This window comes from Podarcis liolepis (genome assembly GCF_965112155.1).
Source record: "Podarcis liolepis genome assembly, chromosome: 1".
In the NCBI taxonomy this organism is placed as follows: Eukaryota; Metazoa; Chordata; class Lepidosauria; order Squamata; family Lacertidae; genus Podarcis; species Podarcis liolepis.
Window position 1 is genome coordinate 80,781,109 of NC_139554.1, and position 22,689 is coordinate 80,803,797.

Genomic DNA, 22,689 nt, shown 5'->3' on the forward strand with positions numbered 1-22,689 from the left:
CACCTTCCTCTCCCTAGCTGTACAACTGGAGAACCAAGCACAAATACAGTATGTAAGAATGCTCTCTATGGAGCCTCGGTAGAAGGACACCAGCAGTCTCTCACTCAGATTGTTCTTCTTTAAAAGCTTCTATTCCCCCTCCCAGTTTATTTTTTTCTGTGAATTTCATTATCTTACCCTAAACCACACACATGCCAGGCATAACGAAAAACATCCATTTCTTTCCTATATTGGAATGTTGCTAAATTATATGGTTTATTTTTAATATCAACAGCACAACACAGAGAACTGGTGGTAATAAATCAAGCCTTGAAATAGAAAGAACACCCTTTTACTACCACACATTAGAGGAAAAACAATAAAGCAAGATCACACTGGTTTCTGAAAAAGAGCCGATTTATTTTCTCACCATTTATAAAAATGCAAGTACAAAAGGGGAATCTAACAAGTCAATGAGGGTACATTTGCTCAGGCTGAATACTGCAAAGCCAAACCATAGTCTTTATTTCTTGTTGCACTGTCAGAGGTACTAGTGAAGGCAGGAATCCTTTTCTGCCACAGGGGAGCTTAGGGCAAGAAAATATTCTCAAGGAGGAAAATGCAGCATTGCTACTCAGTGGGAGTTGTCAGCCAAATCTGTTTGGCACTTCAAATCGTTCCTCGGTAAGGCTTCAGCCAAATCCAGAATGCAGTTTGCTGAACTGAAAGGAGGATTGTGGAGTGCTTGGAGACTGAGAAGCATATAGTAGCAAGCAGGGTATCCACAAAAGAGCAGTTCCATTGATGAGTAGCCTAATGTGCACGAATGTAGGAAAGGGATGAAGTCATTTGACCACATGAGATTTAGAACTTGACTGTAGGAGACAAATTGTAGTGGGAGGAGGGGAACTTGCTGCAAGATAATGGTAAAATCTCTGTGGACATTCTAGCAAGCTGGCCTCTGCTCCAAATGATCCAGAAGCAGCTGTCAACTGTGTGCTTGTGCAAACTCTTTCCGTAGCCAAAGAGAGTCCTGGTAGAAACGGGGATCTCCCAAGTGCACAGCCGTCCTCTTATAGAAGTAGTAGTACAGCACAGCCACTGCAACCAATCAGAAATAAGTCACAAGCCAGCAAGGTCAACACCTGTATCAACTTTACTAGTTTTCTTACATTCAACTTCACCATTATCTCCCCAGCTACACCCCCCCTGCTCCCTGTCCCATCTACTTTCTGTGGGGAAGCACAGATGGAACCAGCCTCATTGATAAATTTTTCAGCTTTGCTCAGAAGTCATAACACAGGGGAGAAATGAAACAGCCTCGTACCCATTCTCTGGAAAACAAAAAGAGTCTGCAGCCCATCTGTCCACACAAAATAGTTGGAATTTTTCCAGCGGAGGTTCTGTGGGAAAGAAATGTATGAAATATTAAAGGCAGGAAATAGACTGTTCCTCCCAGAACAACACAAAACAATACCAACCATCCTTTCAGACTTTCTTCAGTGCCCCATCTTTCTACCAAATTCCTTCAGAAACATGGCTCCCATTTTCCTACTCCCAATAATTATTTATATATTTGGGAAGCAGCAACATTCCTAACTCCTTCTCTTGAAAGTTCAGAGATTATTACAATCTCAAATAAACATTCTAGAAACCATGCAACAATCCAGGACAACAAAGAAGGCCTGTGGTATCCCATTGATTGGTGTGTCCCCTTCCTACATCCCACTCAAGGAAGCTTCCACATTTTTTCCAAGTACCGTATTTTTCGCTCTATAACATGCACCAGACCATAACACGCACGTAGTTTTTAGAGGAGGAAAACAAGAAAAAAATATTCTAAACGAAATAGTGGATATATGATTTTTGTGGTTCATGCTGTGGCCACAGACATGTGATCTGACAGTGAGTTTGGAGTAGCCCAATGCAAAAATCCTGAGGATCCATGTGGATCCATGCTTTGTAACTACGGAGGAGGGAAGGAAGGGGAACCATGGATCCTCTGCTCACGACTGCAGCAGATCCCCCCCGCCACCCACAGGCATTCGCTCCATAACACGCACAGACATTTCCCCTTACTTTCTAGGAGGAAAAAAGTGAGTGTTATGGTGCAAAAAATACAGTATATTAAACCAGGACTTATGCAACTGTATCTATAAAAATATTTTCACAGATAAAATAAAAACCAAAAGTTGACCCACATTAAAATTAGACACAATATTTGTTGAGCTTGTTGGAAAAAAGAGTAATGATGTTAGTTCCACTACTAGAGAGTTTCCAGAACTCATGTTCCCAGTCATAATAGGCTATTCCAAGTCTTTCTTAACAGTTAAGCAACCAGACACCACATGGAATGGATGCCAGCACTCGGAGCAGCTCAGGGAGCAAAGGAAGGTTAATCGGATCAGCAGATTTATACAGAACAACCAGACCTATTCTAGCTCTCAACAACTGATCACAGAAAATCCTCTTAAATCCTCCTGCCTCACCAAGCAAGGTTTAGGAAAGCAGTAGTACCCAACTTTCAAGCTAGATTGCTTCATCTAACTTCAAAGATGAGATATTAATTCCCTAAATATCAGATGACAAGATACTGGGACTTGACTACAATATGTACCATTTTGTCCAGTGTATTCTAGGCAGGTTTACCATTTACAAATAATGGCATGCAATCTTAAAAGAAAGAGTAAAAAAAGAGATGGGGAATGAAAAGGAAAATAGGCACACTAAGTTATTCAAACTGGAAATGAGGTGAGATTGAAATAAATCTTTTGTTAGCCTCCGTAAAGCCCTCACTCATCTAAAGAGAGACAAAGAAATCCATAGGGAGGTACTAGACTATTGAGGCTGTAAATATGAGAAGGTTTTTGCCTTCAGTGCAGTGAATTCATATCAATGCAAGCACTGCTTTGGAATTTAAACATTCTGTTCCAAGAAGCCAAGGGTGCTGTACCACGAACTTTTATGACTCTTTGGCAATATAGCCCATCATCAGTGGTAAGTCATTGCATGTCAATGACACCTGTTCATTGTAGTTGTTTGCTCCACTGAACAAAACCTGGACTGAATTTAAATATGTATCCTTCAGTTAGGCAGCTGGACAGCAAGACACACGAAGAACCAGGAATAAGGACCTCGTTTTTAAATCACAACATCTGTTGATATTTGAAAAGTAAATCACACAGATCATTGCCTATTGCGACAACAGCAAAAATGCTGAGTGCTTACAATGGATCAGGGTGTCAAACAGAAAATACTGTTTGATCAACTAAAAGCTCAGAGACCAAATATACTTCCTGGCCACTGTTCCAAGACAACTTCTGCACAGCTTCCCCACGCTTCCAAATACCCTGGAAACCTACAAATCTTTTGTCCCAAATGCTTCTGTCCTCCTTCCCTTTAATTACCCAAATTACAGTGACCTCTGTTAAACTTCACAAATCTGTCCAGGAAAAAAGGTGAATGATATAACAGTTATTAAAGCTCAAGATATGTGATATAGGACAAATGCCCAGGCACACTGCCTAGAAGGACAAGACAAACCTAGGAGATAACTACAGAACCGAGCAAATAGAGCCAGAACAAAGCATATATTGCTCATTCTATGAGATTTCAATGATCCAATGGGCTCACCCCAATCAGCTAATAGCACAGCAAGAGTCAATGGAATAATGGGCTGTGAACAACGCTGCTGCCAAGAAACTTACTTATACAGCCAATAATCAATAAATTAGAGAGGCCACCTTTATACAATATTACAAAATAGTAGCAAACATATAACATTTCAACCAGACTTCACTAGGACTACACTAATGCCAGTACTGAGCAAATTAGTGAGTCACATTCCAATACTCCATTTGTGTCCATAGCTGCAGCTGCAAATCAGCATGGGTAGTCATGTATGGCTGCCTTTGACAAAACTGCAGATAAAGTTTGGAAGTCTGTTATAAGAATCAAAATATAAATTTTCTTCTTGGTTCTTTTGAAAAAGACATCAGTCTTCCTTATTGTTGGGATTGTTTGTTTTTGCTTCATAAAAAAGAGAGAGTTATAAGATTAAGAATAGATTCTGCTACAAGCATACTGAGCTGTGTTAAGGGGTACAAAGTCTATACATTACATTGAAAAGATGTGAAGACAGCATGAAGGTGAAATGTTTTGGTGCATGAAGCAACAAGAGAAACCAGGAAATTGGGTGGTGGGGGGAATCTGAAGGATGAGCTGTTGCCTACACAGCTTCCAAATCATAAAAAGTGCCAGTAAACCAAGTCAATCAAATGTTAATAACCACTCAACTTACACATAATCACATGTACACAACAAGCTTGCCCTCAGTAAAGACCATAAGAGGGCAACTATGATGGACGATGCAATACGTTAACTTAGGGTGCTTTGTGTGATTTGCTATCACATGAATACAGTATTAACAAAACGTACAATAGACCACTTAAATGACAGCTTAGGCAATTATTGCAAGGCCAATCATTTTTCATGGATCTCAGACACAGATATCTAAAAAGAACAAATTAATGTGAGCAGAAGTCAGTGTAACAAGATGTCCGAAGAAAACAAGAATAATGGAGCACACTGTAAATTATGCTCATCAAAAGCAAAAGAAAAGTATGCTTGTTCAAAAAGATCTTAGAAAAAGAAGTGATTGGTATGTATGCAAGAAGTCCAGGGTGTGATGGTGAAGAACGAAGGACAGCTGAGAAAAACAGAACTGCCCAAGGGGGGGGGGGACACTGGTCAAAGAAGACTGTAAGGCCTACTGTATCCAGCTAACCCTATCAGTAGGAAATTCTAGCTTTATACTAACAAGATTCTGAAAGGTTGGAAGGTGAATTAACATGCCAAGCCACAATAATATACTGCATTATAACAGTTGCAACAGCTAGGACCCCTTCCAGTTTATCCTGTTTCATCAGACGAGCTTTTAAATGTCTTAAATACTATTTGGTTTATCTAATCCAACTCCTTCCCAGGTCTTTATTCCTGGGAACTCCTCAACCACTTCAATGAGACAGCTACTGTTCTACAAATTCTGCACACGTTATTTATCACACAGAAGTTGGTACAAAAACCTGAGCTTCTTTTAAAAATATAATGAGTGTTGAAACAAATTTGGAAATCCACAGGTGGCGTTTGCAAGGGATTCCTAGGGTTCAATAGAGAGCACTTCTATCTCTTCCACAGCTACCTGTCGTAACCTAACCTGTTAGTTTCTTCTATTCATCCCTGCTCTTGCACAACATTTCTTCCATTTACCATACTGCTTTTTTGTTATATCCAGACCTCCATATTTAAAAACTACAGGGTGCTAAACCTGGGGGGAGCATAAAATAAAGTTTGTTTCAACGTGTGTTTTCTTTGCTTGCACAATTACTCCTGTATTCAGAATGTGGGCTTCCTTGATAACCAGTATAAACAATCCGCTCCTGCCTTACCATGACCCAGATGTGGAAGGATATGCTCAAACCAAGGTATGTTGCTGACAAGACAATGGTCCCTTTAAATTTCTGGAACAGAAGATTAACCAGGCCAGCCTGGAAGACGAAGGTATTGAAGAACATGAGGAAGATGATGATGACATTGAAGAGGATGGCAATATCCTGAATGCTGTAAGACAGGCAAACATTTTAATGAGACAGAGATTGATAGATACCTTATACACAGAGGTATACCTAGGTTCCCTTGCATCCTTGGCATCACACACACCCCCTGGTCCCTTGCACAATTGCATTTCTCCACCGAAGCACCCACCGGAGCCTGCATGTTTTGCCCAGCCACCCATAGTATTGGAGGAGCAGCCCAGGGAGCACACAAACAGGCAAGCAAGTCCCTAGCCACTCCAAGCCAGAGTGGAGAGGCACAATTTTTGTGCACACTCTCCAAGCCTGCACTCTTGGCAGGGGCTCACCTAACCAACTCCTAGGTATGCCCCTGCTTGTGGCTCTCCAAATACTACTGGACACCAGCTCCCCACCACCACCCATGGTCAGAGATAATGGGAGTTGTGGTCCAGCAACGTTTGGAGGGCCACAGGCTCCCCACAATTGTGGCTCAAGCCTAGTACTTGGAGAACAAAAAGCAGATTAACATAGCTGCAGAAGTTTTCACTGTCCATGCTGCCAAGTGAGACATTAGTCCACTAATTGCAGAGGAAAGGGAACCCCGAAACCCTTTCTAGAAGATTACAATGGAAATAATACCTGCTGCAGCTATCTCTATTTCCCCCTGCTTATCACTCATTTTCATAATCTGTGTGTAGAACTTTATGTAATGGCAATTGAGCTAACAGCTGCTAATACCCACAGAGAAAAGATAGAATGAATGGATTATAATAGCACCACCCCTTTAAAAATATCATTCAACACAATACAGCCTACTAACTGCCGATGTTTCAGGAGTAGGGAAAGAATAATAATTTTCTTGGTATCTTTTATTCTACTTCATTCCTCCATTCATCTCTTCTCTGGCACTCTCTTCTTCCCATTTTCCTGAATGAGAGTGTCCCAAGAAGAGTAGAAACAAACAGAAAGTGCATTCCTGTGCATGTTTACTCAAAAAAGTTCCACTGTGTTCAATGTGGCAAATTCTCTGTAATCCTAAGCACATTTACTATGGATCAAGTCCTCTTGTATACATAAAGGCTTAAGCTGCAATCCTATGCACACTTACACAACAGTAAGTATGACTGAAAACAATGGGACTTCCTTCAGAGTCAACATAATATATAAGATTGCACTGTTGCTCCTGAGTAGACATACTAACCATCTCTTCTCCATTCCAATTCACTTATTCAAGCACTAGTCTACAGTTCTATACAAGGACCTGAAGAGTAACCACGTTTTTGATCCCTACAGCTTATTTAAGAGCTCATAGCACTGTTGAGCATCTTTTCAGAGACAAATGTATACAAGCCCTTTAAAAAAACCCAGACAGTGACAAGCACCCACTGTTGTGCCATACTCACATGAAAAGCACAAGCTGGATGACGGGCGCCATGCGCAGCAGCTCCGAGAAGGAGTTGACAAAGAGGTCATAGAACAGCAGTAGGAACTGCAAGGAAAGCACCAGGCTATAGTTGCTGGTTTGGAGCATCTTCCTTGCCTCAGTGTCTGCATCCCAGATGAGAGGGACACCTCATGCTCACACAACAGAGGGATACAAACTTTTTCCTCCAGCGCAATCACTCATAGCTCCCTTTGGGCAGAGACCTGAAACCTGCAGAAACACGGGGGGGGGGGGGGAGAGGGAGAATAAGGTGAGCAACACTTGCAATAGCGGGGAGGGGGGCATCACAAATCTGGAGCACACCACACACAGTCTAGCACTAGAGAGCAAAGATAAACCAGTCAGAAATACAAACAATGAATAAGAATCCCTTTGTTGAAGTAAGACTGGTTGCACCGTTAACGGCTACTGCCTAACACTGTTCTTAACATTTTTCGGTGATCTAAGAACTTTACTCTTGCTGCCCCTCCGCGGCTTTTCTCCTATTTCTACACAGGGGAAAGCAAAGCACGAGGGTGGGTGGCGAGGGCTGACTGGCCACAGCCACCTCCAAGGGGCTGGAAAAGGCGCCTTTTCTTCCTGGGCAACACGGATCAAGCGCCACGGACCTCATCTCCTTGGTGATCAAGATTTCGGTCCGGGTACACGCGATCTCGTTCTGTGGGCTCCCAAGCGCCCTCGACCTCACGCTCCCCGTGTTAAGTAACGGGGCACGACAGGTCGCGAAAGATAGGCCCGTCGCTGCTCCAGCTCGCTCTTTGCTCCCGGCCCTCACCTGGCGCGGCAGTTGCCCGTTCCCATGGAGACGGCGCAGCCACTCAGGGGAGCGTAGGAGGCAGCCTGGCCGGAAGCTGCCGCCCTTGCGGTCACGGTCACAGAGTTGTAAATGACAGAGCAGACGGAGAATCTCGTTGCCCGGATAGGAAACTTCCGCCCTGCCTCTGGAAGCCATTTATAAAGTCTTCCATGGGGCGGAAGTGAAAGCATCTGGAAGAAACCCGTGATTCTACAGCGGCTTAGAGGGGACTACTTTTTTTGATGCTTAGTTTAAAAAACAACAACAACAAAAACATTTAAAACATGGCCCAGCACAGTCGGATCACATTTCACCATTTGTGTGTCGGGGTTTTTGGCTTGGAGAGCTGCTTATAACAGCCCTGCAAGGACACTATTAATGGTGCAGGTCAGAAGTAGCACGAACATTTGCATTTCCAGGTTACAGCAGTCTAGTTCATTTGCCTCTTCATACCACCCTCGTCCACTACACTCCGTAGACTCCGCGCTACACTCGCAAATGTTTACAGTGGTGTGCGCGCGCCTCTCACCTGATACAAGACCCCGAGTTAGAAAATTATAGACTCCTCTCTTTGCTACTACTTTTTGCTCGTTATGTGGGCACCTGCTTCCCAACTATTGCTAAAGTAAAATCTTCAATTTCTCCTTTGATTTCTATGAGCAGCTGAAATTCCGCGTGCAGACGACAACCGCTGGCGCTCTTTTTCCCCTATCTGTATGATACATGGTGCGGAGAGCGTGTTTTTTGTTTTTGCCTTTATTTACCCTTTGCCGCTGATCCGGCTTTTGAGCTTTTCTGGTGGATTATTACCACTTCGGTGCGAAAGAAACAATTCTCCCCTTCCTTCCTTCCTTCCTTCCTTCGGTCTCCTTCAGCGCACTAAACTGGAACTTCCAGCCGCTGGAGAGGCATTCCACCATTTGATGAAATCAATCCGTGTTTACTGCCTCAATTTTTAAAAATGCAGTCGTTCCAGTGAAATCAGACCACCGGAAATCTATTTTTGTTTTGCTATCACAGCTACAGAGCGAAATCCTGCAGCGCGATTTCAGCAGATTAAGGGGCACCTAACGCCGCTGCCAGTCTACAATAATAACTTACTGGCGTGGAACAGGGAGTTATAGAAAAGGTTGCCAACCTGACAAAGCTCCTCCTTTGCCTTCAGCCCTTGCTGTGTGACAGGCAAAACTTCGTCACGTGACGCGTTTCCTGTTAATACACCTGTATACATACCTGCAATATACCTATACCAACTCAATTTGCCGTTCACTTAGGCATCCAGGAAGTCCCTCACCTGACGCAAGGGAAAACAGTAATGACGGGTGCACCTAGGTACAGGCAGAAGCAAACGAAGAGGCTTGTAAAGCATCCTTAAATGAGAACTTTCCCGGCTCGGTTCCCCGCCGTGTTCATGCCCAGCAATATACTGTATAGTACTGTACAGATCTTGCCGAGAAAACGACATTTCCCAGAAACCCGTCGTGGCGTTGGCTGGACAGTGCCATAAACTGCGTCTAGACTAATCTTGAGTGCCTCCTGTCATGAGCAGAGACGATGGAGCTGAAGGGGACCTGGAGCTTTGGAACTACTTTTCCCGGCGCTCCCCGCGACTCAGGCGGAAGCGAGGTGTGAGCTGTTGCTTGTATTTCTCGGTTCTTTGGGTGCGTGGTCGCAGCTGGGTCGCGAAAGCAAACCTTGACCCTTGTGTGCGCGCAATCCCTCTTGCGGCTGTTCCCAGGCGCTTCCCTGCAAGGGGAGATCCCGCTACTCATTTATACGTTATGCTATCTAGCAAGTGTCACTTCCTTATTGCTCCTCATATGCGCTTTAATGGCGCGGTCGGGGGTGTGCACTGGGCAGCAGAACCCGCAGTGCTTGAAACTGTTTGCAAGTTGCTCTCTGGAACTGCTATGGGTTCAGCTTCGCTCGACAGTCTGGATCCAATAGATGTTTCGTGTGCTAGTTGAACAGAGATGCGACCGGGGATCCTGCAGCCCTGCAGGTGCTTCTGGACTCCAGCTCCCATCAGCCTCAGCCACAAGGGGGAGGTGGCCTGGGTGATGGGAGTTGTAGTCTATCAGTACCTGGAGAGCAGCAGGTGCCCCAGTTGTGCAAGGTAACTGTACTGTATGTTGCTTACGAAGGCTGTTGCCGCAGCAAACCAATTTATCGCTTAAATGCCAGCAGCTTTCTTGCGGCAGAGCACTGGACGTCACGGGACTTTGTGCTTTATTATTAACTTTATGAGGCTGGAGTTGGTTCCTTGTTCAGCACGCATGAGGGAGCAGCCTGAATATGGAACTGACGTTTGCACACTTCTGCGCCTTGCGATAAGTTGTCGGCAGCCGCGTTTCACTTCCAGCGTCACCCCGAGAGACTGCCAGCTATAAGTAGTGCCATCTTAGCATTCTCTCCCATTCAAGGCTTGTTGTTGTTGTTTTTTGTTTGTTTGTTTTTTTGCATTGGCTGCCGTTATGTTCGTGAAACCGAGAGACGGTGAAATTCAAGGCTAAAAGACGGAGTAGTTTGTCACTAGTTAAACCTGTTCACCAGTCGATGCCATAAATTATTCTAATTTAAATATCGACCCACAAGTGCTTAAAGTCCTCCCTCTCTTTGGAAGCAAAGGAAAGCAAAAGCAGCAACCACCTGGTGCGATTTTCAAAAGGGGCTCTTTGGCATGGATGGTAGTACATCAGTGTTTATTAGTTATTGCCACAGTGGCCATTTTCTGCTCTTCTCTTTGACCTGGCTTATACTTTGCAGTAAAGCTATAAGACTGTAAGTAAAAAGGTTGATCATAAAGATAAATGATTCTAATCGGGTAGCTGGTCAAAACATGTTAGCAAAACCATATTTTGAATGAAACATTTCCAAAGTTGGCTGTAGTTTCTATGTATTTCTTTTCTTATCTTACACCTACTTACCCTCGATGTTTACACTTCCTTTCCTAAGGGTGTTTTAATACTTTGTTCTAAATCTATTGATGGGGGGGTTGTGTGTGTGTGTGTGTGTGTGTGTTGTTATGAATTTGTGGGGTGAGAGACACTCTAAATTCCTGGGTCCAATAAAAGTTATAATTAATCAAGGACTGGGGAGTTAAAACTGCCGAGCACTGAACCACTGGAATATTAACATTAACAACAACAACAACAACAACAACAACAATTCTATACTGCCCTTCATCCAAGGATCACAGGGCGGTTTAAAATATACGTAAAAGGACCAAAATGCATGCCATAGTAACAAACAAAAACACAGTAGTTACTCTGTGCTGGATAGCAGAGGGGTGTGAGCCCCTCCTCCTTCTAGAGAGGTAGATAGTAATACAAATGGCCATTTTTCAGTTGCAGTGGACTGATGTAAGCAAGAGGGAAAATAGTTTTGGGAGCGAAGCAGAGTCTCTGGAGAAAAGGCGGTCACAGCACAATGTGGGCTGACAGTTTGAATCCAGCATGGCAGCAATGGTAGAAACAGGGCCCTCCTGACCTGTAAAACTCCCCCGTATAATTGTGGGAATTGTAGTTGTAGGTGCTGTGAATTGTAGCTCGGTGAGAGGCAAACTACAATTCCCAAGCTTATTTTGAGGAAGCCATGAGCTTTGAATGTAAATGTATGGTACGGGTGTGACCCCAAACTGAACTGGCAACTTTAAACAATTTTTTGTGGGCTATGCCCCCCACAGAAACCACACAGGACACAGCTGCTCAGCAGCTTTCACTTTTGCATCAGCACATTTTCCTCTTGGTGTACGTGGTGAGTTAATGGCACAAAAGTTTCAGTAGAGCTCTCCAGTTCATGAGAAGATGCTAGTAGAAGATGCCAGCCATCCAAACTGAGAGTCTGGCTGCAGTTAGACAAGAGACTTTTTTTTAAAGACCCTAGATTGTCATTCACTTAATTTCCAGCCCACCTTTGCATTGTGAAGAGCAATGTTTCAGTCATTGCCATAGTCTTTTAATACACACACTCTGCAAGCTTCTCACTTCTGTCTTGAAAGCAGAAGTTGGGATGATCTTGTGACCGTTGTCTCCCTCCAGGACCCAGTGGTTGCAGGTGCAGCATCTGTGCAGGGCTGCTGGGTTGGTAGAAAAAGTCTGTGGTTTGCACCTTTCACTGTGGGGACAGTTCGTAAATAAATTTGAAAACTAATGTGAGGCTATCTGTTTTCTTATGCAATTGGCTGCAGTGACCTTTATTTTTGGCTGAAACTCAGCTATGGCTCTTAGATCAAGTTGGATCCAGTAGTAGCCAATCTAACTTCACTTTATGAGTGCCAGTGTTGCTTACACAAAAGTTTGCCTTGGTTCACAGAAGAGCCTTGGATATCAGAATTGGACATAACACATGGTATGTGCTGCCTAACTAGATTTAACTAAATTGGAGTTGCATCCTGCCAGATCATATGATCAATTCAGTGTAGGTTCTGGTTCCTGATCAACAACTGTGGGACTGTTTTGTTTCTCTGGAAACTTTCTCTTCAGTAACATATGTACTCCTTTGGTGTTTCTGTGCGACTTGGCTTTGGGAAGTATGGAATCATCAGTACCATTTACTTTCCGAAGGAAGTAATTGAGCCTCCTTCTTTTAGTGGACAGGGGCTGCAGAGAGTAGAAGCCCCTGCTGACACAGTTGGATATAGTCTGTGAGGTGTGTTACCCCATTGGACAAGCTGCTGGTAACTGCCAGCCTTGACTTTTGCAAGAATAGTGGTTAGAATGTGAATTGCCTTAACCAGCCTGGGGAAATTCCAGATCTACCTTCCACTTAGCTGTGAAGTTTTGATGTTTCATGGTCTGTGGTGGACATACCGTACTATTGAAATCAGTTCCTCTGACCCAGCGTCTGAGACTCCACCCTATTTTGGGTTACAAAACTGTGTGACAGAAAAACAGTTCTCTGCTGAAGGGAGGAAAGCAGAACTAGGTAGTAAGGAAAGGGAGGAGGCAAAAATCTTGCTGGTGCCAGAACCAGCAGATGGTTGGATAGCTTTTACAGCTAGCTGGTCTCTTGCCTTCTCAGGTGTGCTCCCTGTGAACAGGATGATTCCCAGAGTCTCATTCTTGCTGCTCTCAATCCTACTGGGAATTCTGGGGATCTTGTGTGTGGTCTTCACAGTCTACTGGACCCAACACTGGCTTGGTGGCTTTGCCTGGGATGGTTCTTCGCAGATGTTTAACTGGCATCCAGTTTTCATGGTGACAGGCATGTTGGTCTTGACTGGCGCAGGTAAGTGAAAAGAGGATCCAATCATTTTCTGATTTCTCCTCCTCCTGCCCCAGTAGCAGAACCGATATTAACATCCTATACAGTGGTATCTCGGGTTAAGAACTATATTCGTTCTGGAGGTCTGTTTTTAACCTGAAACTGTTCTTAACCTGAAGTACCACTTTAGCTAATGGGGCCTCCCGCTGCCACCGCGCGATTTCTGTTCTCATCCTGAAGCAAAGTTCTTAACCCGAGGTACTATTTCTGGGTTAGCTGAGTCTGTACCTTGAAGCATCTGTAACCTGAGATACCACTGTATCCTTTTAAGTGTGTTTGTGAGGGCAGGGGTTATTTTATTATGTATCTTGTGTTTTTATCTTGTGTTTTTATGCTGTGAACCACGCTGAGATCATCAGATGAAGGGCAGTATACAAAACAAGCAAACCTGGGAATCAGTGACTTGACTATTTTGGGGGGATGTGGGACGGGTGCCTGAGCCATCTTGGCTCTAGTGACTTCTCCCCCTCTTTCTCCTCCAGCGGTGCTAGTGTATCGCGTGCCCCTCTCTTGGTCGGGGCCCAAACTGCCATGGAAGCTGCTGCATGCAGGACTGACCTTGGCAGCATTCATCCTAATTGTCCTGGGACTGGTGGCCGTCTTTGAATATCACAACAAACAGGGCATTCCCAACATGTACTCCCTCCACAGCTGGCTAGGGCTTGGTGCTGTGCTGCTCTTCTCCTGTCAGGTGGGTAAGAACCTAAGAAGCTGTAGCTTGGTGGCAGAGCACATACTTTGCATCAGGTGTGGGGAACATTCACCCTCCAGATGTTGCGGAACTACACTTCTCATCATCCCTGAGTATTGGCCATGCTTGCTAGGGCAAATGGGAGTTGCTGTGCTGCAACATCAGAGGGCCAAATATCCCCCACCCCTGTTTTACATGCAGAGGGTACTTGGTTCAGTCCCAGTCACTTTTATGTAGGGTCGGAGCAGGGGGAAACCTGTCTGAAACCGCCGCTTTTAGAGTTCGGGAGGGATACACAAACTTCAGGTTTGTTGGATCTACTTTGGGTTTTTTTCTTCACAAGAATCCCAAGAGCTACCAACCAGAACTAGGTGCAAAAGACATATTTGGAATTCAATAAGGTGGTTGCCTCCTAGCACAATGTCAGCCCATGAATCCCAGTACTAGGAAAGTTGTCATTTATAGATCTCACCTCCTTGAATTAATCGTAATACTTCTAAAAGCAAAGCATTTTGGTGGGTTGTCACCAGTGCTTTTTTTCTGGGGGGACGCAGGTGTACGCATACCCCTAAACATTTTGTGAATTTAATTTTGGCCTCATTGAGGGGCAGTATTTCAATATGAATAGGAAAATGAGAATACTCCTAAACATTTTGTTTTAAAAGAAAAAAAGCACTGGTTGTCACCCACATTGCATAGAAGATATACTTTTGTCTTAAACCTGCTGCCTGACACTTCTTGTATCTTTTGAGAGTGAATAATTTGTTGTAGCCACCCTTTTCATAAATATTAGGTTTCCTCCCTATTGGGTAATCCCCCCCCCCTTAACCCCTTCACCATGTGCACATGTGGTATTAAAAGTTTGTTTCAAACATTTTATTTGTTTTATTTAAAATGTTATCTGTAAAAGCGCAGTAGATATTTGAAAAAAACTAACCTAAATTGTTCACTGGTGGCTGTCTATCTCTCCCCCCCCCCAAGCTCTCATAGCTAGTTTGAGATTTTAGATCATGAATATAATAAAACAAATACTTCTGCAAATCTGGTTTCTGCATTACTTGTGCTCAGTCCCTGTGCAGATGCCATGCTGAGCCCTTCCTCCAATATGGGTTTCTGAAAATATCCCAATTTCTTATTTCTTCCATCCAGTGGGCCATGGGCTTTGCTTCTTTCTTGCTGCCTTGGGCTCCCACCTGGTTCCGAGCCTTGTACAAGCCCATCCATGTCTTCTTTGGCTCTGCCATCATCCCTTTAGTTGTGGCCGCCTGCATCTCCGGCATCAATGAGAAGCTTTTCTTCAAACTGTGAGTAGCAAAACAGAGAGGGCTTGATATTGGGAGGAGGAAATAGCACGCGCTAAAAAGACAATGGAGAATATGTTGCTGGTTATTTACACTGGAGAGAGTTGGCAGTCTTCTGGGGTACAAATAATGAGGGATGAAGAGGCAGCTGCTCAGCCTGGTCCAGATCGATAGCAGTCATTATAAGTTTGAAAGCAATGATAGCTTTGAGACCAGGAATAAGGAACATATAGTTCGGCAACATTTGAAAGGCCACTGGTTCCCCATCCCTGTTTTAGAAGTACAGAAGGGAAATGTGTCCACAAGGCAATGGGGAACCTGAGAATGCGGTTAAACCACATGTAGCAGAAGCAGATGGGAATGTGGAGCTAGTGTCTGGAGGCTTGCAATGTGAAGATAGTGTTCTGCTCAATAGGTCATTGTACACATTTCATTGAATATAAGATGTGCTCCAGCCTCGAGCCCAAATGCATTACTTGGGTGTCTGGGACAGCAGAGTGGCTGTTGGAGCAAAGCTACATATGGTGAAAGAGATTACGTGGCTTAATATAGATTGTTGGCACTATCCAGATATTTCCTTCTTTATGGGTCTCTGGGGAGGTGTTTGTGGTGCTATTGGCTTTTCATCAAGCATTTTTGCTTTTTGTCTGTACTTTTAGAACAAGCACAACCACACCCTACTCTCAGCTTCCTCCAGAGGCATGGTTTGCCAACATATTGGGGATGCTGATCCTGGTCTTTGGGCTACTGGTGCTGTTTGCCCTTGCCATGCCAGTATGGAAGCGTCCAGATGTGAATTCGCAAGATACCCAAGAGGTGGTATTATTATTATTATTATTGGCCTTTAATATTTATTTATTTATTTTACTACAACTATGTCCTGCCTATCCTTCAAGGCATCACACAAGGTTTTCTGTCTCCCCCACTACCATTTATCCTAACAACAACCCTGTGAGGCAGGTTAGGCTAAGAGGGACTGGCCAAAGTCACCCACTGAGCTACATGGCTGAGAGGGGATTTGACCCTGGAGCTTCTTGGTCCTAGTCCAGCACTCTAGTCACTACACCATCCTGGCTCGAACCCACCAATGTATTGTGGCTTGTAATTCATGTCTGTTGAGTTTAAATGGTAGTGTGTACTAGCTTGGACAAAGTAGCGGAGGGATGGGGGAAGAATTTTTCAGAAAATGAAACTCTTGTTCAACTGTTGTTAGGATGAGAGCAGTGTATTTTCGCTGTGTACACACAAGAGTTCCAAGTAGATTTGGTGCATCCCATGTTTACATGTTTTTTTTCCCTGCCATCCACATGATTTTATCCTCCTTCAAGTAGAAACTTGCACCACCTCCCAATAATTCAGATTTATTTGATACACAGATAATGCAGTAAGGGGAAAAAAATCCAACATAAAACCACATGCTACCCAAATATGAATGTACTAAAGCACATTATGTGGGTGACACCCATATATGTACGTGTGTGATGATGTTTTGCTGGGTGTCATGTTTTCATCATCACCTCTACTTCTGATGACAAGGCAGTTCTCAATGGGCTTCTGGTAGGGCTGAGTATGACCTCATATATGCTTTTCTTCTTTTTCTTTCTTTTAAAAATCTGCTGTTTTCTGCAAATCTGGTATATCAGAAAACTTGTATCTATATTTCTTTTAATGGCTGTGCACACAAGTAAGCAAATACCTGTGCAAATGCTCATAATGGACCGCAGGTGTCCTTAAGTCAGGGAGGGGTTCTATAAAGTACTAATGGGGAAGTGCTAATTGAGGAAAGGGGGGACAATAACACATAGTATGAGTATAGCCTTCAAGAACTGACCGATAGTACGGACAGGAGACGTTAAACTTCATTAGATTTTGGGTTGTGGGTTTTTTGGTTTTATTATACACACACACACGCAAATATGTTCATTGCATACCACCCTAACGAAGGAAAGAACTGAACAGTGGGGCGTGTTTTTTAGATTTCATTTTCGGTTAATGATAAGAAATGTTCCTTGTGGATTATTAGTCTGACTGGCTTCCAACAGTTCTCTGTCCTATTTCCCCATAGCCTCCGTGGGTATATATTGCAGAACATTTGTTTTGAAAACGCAGACATAGAATGACACATGTGTAAGTAGTGGAACTTATCCCTGGCAAAAGGAGCAACAGTATGGGAGCTAAATCCTAGAAACCTGGTCTGAATTTTCTCTGCAAGAGGCCTAGACTGAACATCATAAGCAATAGATAACATGTTCTGAGAGAGTTTAATATCTGAGAGTGAGATAGAAAGCTTATGGAATCAAGCTTTATTATTTACTTCTGTTCTTTTTCTACAGCCCTTGCTACAGGAGGATAAATGAAGCAGCAAACAGGAAGGATTGTGATCCAGACCTGTGTGGTGGCCTATTTTCCACTGAGATCTTCAGCCATTCTTGCTTCTGTTTTCAGTGCAAGAGTTGAAACTTTAATTGTGGCACTGAATTGTCTGGCCTTCTGGGTACTTTATTAATTCCCCCCACCCCACCCCACCCCCGGCTTGCTCTTGCTGAGTTGTTGAGCTGCTGGAAATCCAGGTATCTCTGAACAATTCATTTCTTAGTTGCAGTGGCATAGCGTGGGGGGTGCAGGGGAGGCCAGCCACACCGGGCGCAACATCTGGGGGTTAGGGTTAGGGGGCGCAAATCCACGGGTTAGGGGGTGCAAATTACTTGCCTTGCCCCGGGTGCTGACAACCCACGCTATGCCACTGCTTAGTTGCTATTGTGCCATTATGACAAGTTCCCAGATTTTTGTACTTCATGGACTTATTAGAAACCTAAATTATCAGATGAAATAAATGATTCCTTCTAATTGTTTTGCTGTTGGATTTGCAGGTGCTTCTACACTAGGTGTTCAGCGTGGAATTGTCATGCTTCGGGCATTCACTTTTGAATGGGGCATCCATACAGTGCTGACATCCATGTATTGTCCTCCTGTGTTTTCCTGTGACTCTTGTTAGGTATTTGTTTAATACCTACTCTTGTTAGGTATTTTCTGTTTAATAACAGAAAAACAGCACAATTCTGCAGGTGCCTGCGGCCTTTGCATTCCTCATCCATCTTCTTAAAGAGATGGAGTTTCAATTAGTGTGTCCAGATGAGGGTCTCCTATTGCTATCAGTCATGACTCTCCCGTTATAAGCAGAATTGCAGCTGATTATCCACCTGCCTCTGGTGCTCTGGTGCAGTGTCTGCATCTTATTATATTTTGTCCACAAGGTGGGCATGACATAACTGTATGGGCAAGGTTATACCCTTCTGTTTCTTCACCTGTTGGTTGGCTGTCACACGTCTCCTTTTCCTCACATTTTGAAGCGGGTGCTTCTTAGCACCATTTTAACCCCCTGCTTTGTGTGCCCTCCTGTGTGAATGTGTTTACACAGTTAGCACAATTGCAAAAAAGTAAAAAAGAGTGCTTGCAGCTTACTTCCAAGTAAACATCATTAGAGATCAGGCTCTAAATCCCGTGGATTTCACTTGAGAATGACTAATCTCTAGTTCAGTCAATTTTAGAACCAGATCTAATTGGACAATCCAGTGTAGCCAGTTCAACAACCCAGCTAGAAAGCATGCTAAATTGATTCCCCGTCCCCTTGCTTATTGGTTGCAGTATTTTACCACAGCACAATTGTTAAATGTTTTTAATAGTGTCTGCAGCACAGGGGCTGGAGGATTGTGGCCTTGCAGGATTACTGCTGAAACCTACACCTTGGTACTTGGAAGTTAGCACTACTTTATCTTAATGCAGTTTACCAATAAAATAGCTAACTGAAGTGTGTAGGGAACCTCGTTCTAGGGAACAATTTATTAAGACTGAAATCTGGTAGAAAGGAGTTGGGGTCCAGGACATGAAATGATTTTTAAACCAGAAGTACATGGCAGGCCTTAGAGAAAGGAGTGGTCATCTCCAACATGTCAGGGAAAACAACTCCCAGTGTGGTTCAGATGTGACTTTTCTTGTGCACAACTGCAAGGAGATTGCTGTGCACTTCTGCTCTTTCCCTCTTTAACAGTAAGAAAAAAGGTGGAAGAAGCAATGGGAAAGCATGGGAGGATTATACTTGGCTTACATCCAGATGCCCTGTAACACTGCATGGCGGAGGCATACCAAATACACATTAAAAGCTTCAGAGAAGGCATAATGAACACATATACTGAAAGCCTCATAGGGAAGCAGCCAGTGTGTGCCATGATCTATAAGCAAGGACAATAATAATAATAATATTTTTTTATTTATATCCTGCCCTCCCCAGCCAAAGCTGGGCTCAGAGTGGCTAACAACAATACTGCCATTCAATGTACCATTGTTATCTTTCTAGTTGGAGTCATCATATCAACCCCATTCATTTTTTCCACTCGTCGTCAGATTAGCTCTGTAGTTTATTTTGTTGGTAGACACACATAAACAGCACATATATTTCTACCATAGGACTCTGGTACACCGTGGTGACTGGTAGGATAGAAAGTTAAAGATAGAGCCAGAGCCACCCTCCTCTCTGCTGAGTTGTACAAGCAATACTGAGACTAAGGCAGCCAGGACCAATCCCTGGACTGGATGCTAAAGTAGGATGGCAGGCATTTGGGGGCTGACTGGGGGCAGACTAGGACTGGTGGGGCAGTACCCTGATTCATACCTCCACTGGTGCTACACAAAGTGTTATGCCTTCCTTTTTTCTTTTTTCTTTACTTTGTTGCAGCTACCACCTAGTAAGAGTTCCTTAATACATCTGGTTCATCTGTCATTAGAGTCAAAGCGAGGGACACTTTGGCCTTGCTCTCACATGGGGCTATTTCTTGGTGATTCTAAATTGGTAGCAGCCAATGTATAATATGTATTGGGATGCCTTGTCTAGTCTGCAGAATGCACACCGCTTTTTCAAGATGTCACACGTTTATGCTTTTATTATATCCTCCTAAATACTTCCTGTAAAGGTAAAGGGATCCCTGACCATTAGGTGCCGTCACGGACAACTCTGGGGTTGTGGTGCTCATCTCGCTTTACTGGCCAAGGGAGCCGGTGTACAGCTTCCGGGTCATGTGGCTAGCATGACTAAGCCGCTTCTGTCAAACCAGAGCAGCGCACGGAAACGCTGTTTACCTTCCCATCAGAGCGGTACCTATTTATCTACATGTACTTCATGCTTTCGAACTGCTAGGTTGGCAGGAGCAGGGACCGAGCAATGGGAGCTCACCCCGTTGCGGGGATTCGAACCGCCGACCTTCTGATCAGTGATCTGCTTATTTTTCCAGTAACAAATTAACATAACCTTCTTTTGGGGAGGGGAGCCACTCCCCCCCCCATGGCAACATGGAATATATAGCGGTACAAATTAGAAAGTGATATTCAGGACGATGTTTGAATTATTCTATAACTATATTTTACCACATCCCGTTTTCCAGCATTCTTACTAAACAGCTCATCTTCAACTAGCCTGACATAAGCTGACAAGTCATTATGTAAATTTTTATATAGAGATTTCGATCCTGCCATTCTAGTAAGTAGGTATGAGATTAGCTCTCCTAGTTCAAGGCCAAGCATTCATAGGATACTTGTGACTTTTCTCTCTCTGATATATATCTTGTTTTGTTGAGTCACCTCATCTATCATTTTTGGAACTATAAACTATGTACTATAATGTCAGTAGTGTTTGAGGGTGCTTATGAAAGACAAATTGCTTTCTCCACGGTTAACCACATAAAGACTCCCATACCGAAACAAGCAGTGGGAAATGGTCTCTTCCTGGCGGAGAACTATTTCTTGGCATGAAGCTAAATTTGCACTTGAATAACACTTACTGATATCACCTGATTCAGAGCACTGGTATCTGGCTTAGTTATTCCTAGCATGTGGTGCTAGGAACCTAGCATGTGGTGCCAGTCTGTTAGAACTGGTAAAAGGCCATCACAGTCTAATATACACTGATTGGTGAAATAATTCTCCCCACCACCCCAGACCCATCCATAAACATACATAATACTCTTTCAGTCATCAACAGCTCCTCCTAAGTCTCATTCTTGCCATCTTTGTAAAATAAGCAATGATTTCTTCTTCTCTTGGTTTCAAATGTGTTTCAGAACTCTTGTACATGCTGCCTCTATATATGAACCTTATGGCAAACAGTAGAGAATGCTGTTGCTATCTTCAAGGGGAATTGAAAACTAGGTTTGTGCAATTAAAGTTGATTTGATACAGCATGACCACAAACCTTTCCACCTCCAATCATACTTTTGTGATAATGAAAGTAATAGGGAAAAGCACTGGAAAGGGTGGGATAACACATGCTTGATGCATTGTGCAAGGAAACTGAATGTTCAATATGCAGGTCGTCTGGAGGCAACCTTGGCTAGGTAAGGGTTGGGGCATGCCTAGTCTTCTCTTCTATTCCTAGACAAAAATAAAGGGGGGGGGGAGAGCAGAGTACTCAGTCTCTTGTCTAAAACTTTTTTTTGGCATTTTTACCTTAAAAGTACTAATAGCACTTCAGCAGTGTTGCTATTTTGTGGGTGGGATTGTGCGAGAGCACCAAATTCACTTTTAATGTTTACTATATTTTGTACATTGTTGTATATATCAACACACTTCCACTCCCAAGTTGGAATTTTTGTGGCAAGAAAAGGAGGAAATGTCCTACAACGTAACACTTGCTTGAGCAACATAGTACAACCTCCTGGCAAACAAATGCTCAGGAACAGTGGATATCATGTAACCTCCCTGCAAACTTTGTACAGAAAGATGTGGATGAATGCTCCATAAAGAGGTGATTTGGAAGCAACCTGAGACCAGTATATTGTCTTGCAGTGCAATCCTAACCATGTCTACAGACCAATAAATCCTATAGATCTGAACAGGGATTACTCTTCGGTAAGCAGGGGTAGGATTGAAGCCTTAATGCTGTTTAGAAAGTTCCAGTCAGTGATCTGCTTCTTGACAAATGTTCTTTGCAAATGTAGTGATTAGCTCCTATGTATAATTCTAATACCATTTTTCCTTGCCTAGACATGCCATTCAATATCAGGTAAGCTTTCTATGAAGAAATTGGCTGAGTTGCTTTATTCCAGTATTTGTCAACTAGATATTAAGCCACTGTTCCCCCTTTTGAGATACAACAGGAAACAGAAGTACAGTGGTGCCTAGGGTTAAGTACTTAATTCGTTCTGGAGGTCCGTTCTTAACCTGAAACTGTTCTTAACCTGAAGCACCACTTTAGCTAATGGGGCCTCCCGCTGCTGCCGTGCCGCCGGACCACGATTTCTTTTCTCATCCTGAAGCAAAGTTCTTAACCTGAAGCACTATTTCTGGGTTAGCGGAGTATGTAACCTGAAGCGTATGTAACCCGAGGTACCACTGTATAAACTTATCAGGACTGTTGCACACATGGAAGCAATTTAAGCAAGCTAAGAATGAACATTTGAAAAGATGCGATATTTCTAAGGTCTGAATATTTCTGTTTTCCTACTTGGGTATATATGTGTGCACATATTCTCCTTAGTTACTGCCACTAGTACAAACCTGGTTTATTGAGGACAGTGATTAGCCCAAGTCAAATATGAGCTTATCTATTCCCATGAAACAGTTTTGTCTACAAAATGTAGTTTCAAAGGAGC

General features: G+C 43.4%; 3 protein-coding genes across 7 annotated transcripts in view; 1 reads left to right on the plus strand and 2 right to left on the minus strand.

Moving 5' to 3' along the window:
- The window catches only part of TKFC (triokinase and FMN cyclase), a 160,780-nt gene that overhangs the window by 121,884 nt on the left and 16,207 nt on the right, over positions 1-22,689 (minus strand). The gene's annotated exons all lie outside the window — the stretch shown is intronic.
- On the minus strand, positions 376-8,954 carry TMEM138 (transmembrane protein 138). 4 transcript variants are annotated; one of them, XM_083498743.1, is made up of 5 exons: positions 8,931-8,954; positions 6,956-7,206; positions 5,427-5,598; positions 1,307-1,382; positions 376-1,080 (listed from the first exon to the last, which is right to left on the minus strand). In XM_083498743.1, exons 2-5 carry the CDS (start codon positions 7,081-7,083, stop codon positions 968-970), a joined length of 489 nt encoding a protein of 162 aa, XP_083354869.1. In that variant the 5' UTR covers positions 7,084-7,206; positions 8,931-8,954; the 3' UTR covers positions 376-967. The 4 variants fall into 4 exon arrangements, with proteins under 4 accessions (XP_083354869.1, XP_083354868.1, XP_083354867.1 ...); XM_083498742.1 differs by lacking the exon at positions 8,931-8,954 and adding an exon at positions 8,557-8,805; XM_083498741.1 differs by lacking the exon at positions 8,931-8,954 and adding an exon at positions 7,772-7,923.
- Positions 9,176-17,901, plus strand: CYB561A3 (cytochrome b561 family member A3). 2 transcript variants are annotated; one of them, XM_083498382.1, is made up of 7 exons: positions 9,176-9,418; positions 12,815-13,021; positions 13,540-13,748; positions 14,898-15,052; positions 15,709-15,865; positions 17,383-17,644; positions 17,801-17,901. In XM_083498382.1, exons 1-6 carry the CDS (start codon positions 9,334-9,336, stop codon positions 17,404-17,406), a joined length of 837 nt encoding a protein of 278 aa, XP_083354508.1. In that variant the 5' UTR covers positions 9,176-9,333; the 3' UTR covers positions 17,407-17,644; positions 17,801-17,901. The 2 variants fall into 2 exon arrangements, with proteins under 2 accessions (XP_083354508.1, XP_083354509.1); XM_083498383.1 differs by having other exon boundaries at positions 9,401-9,908.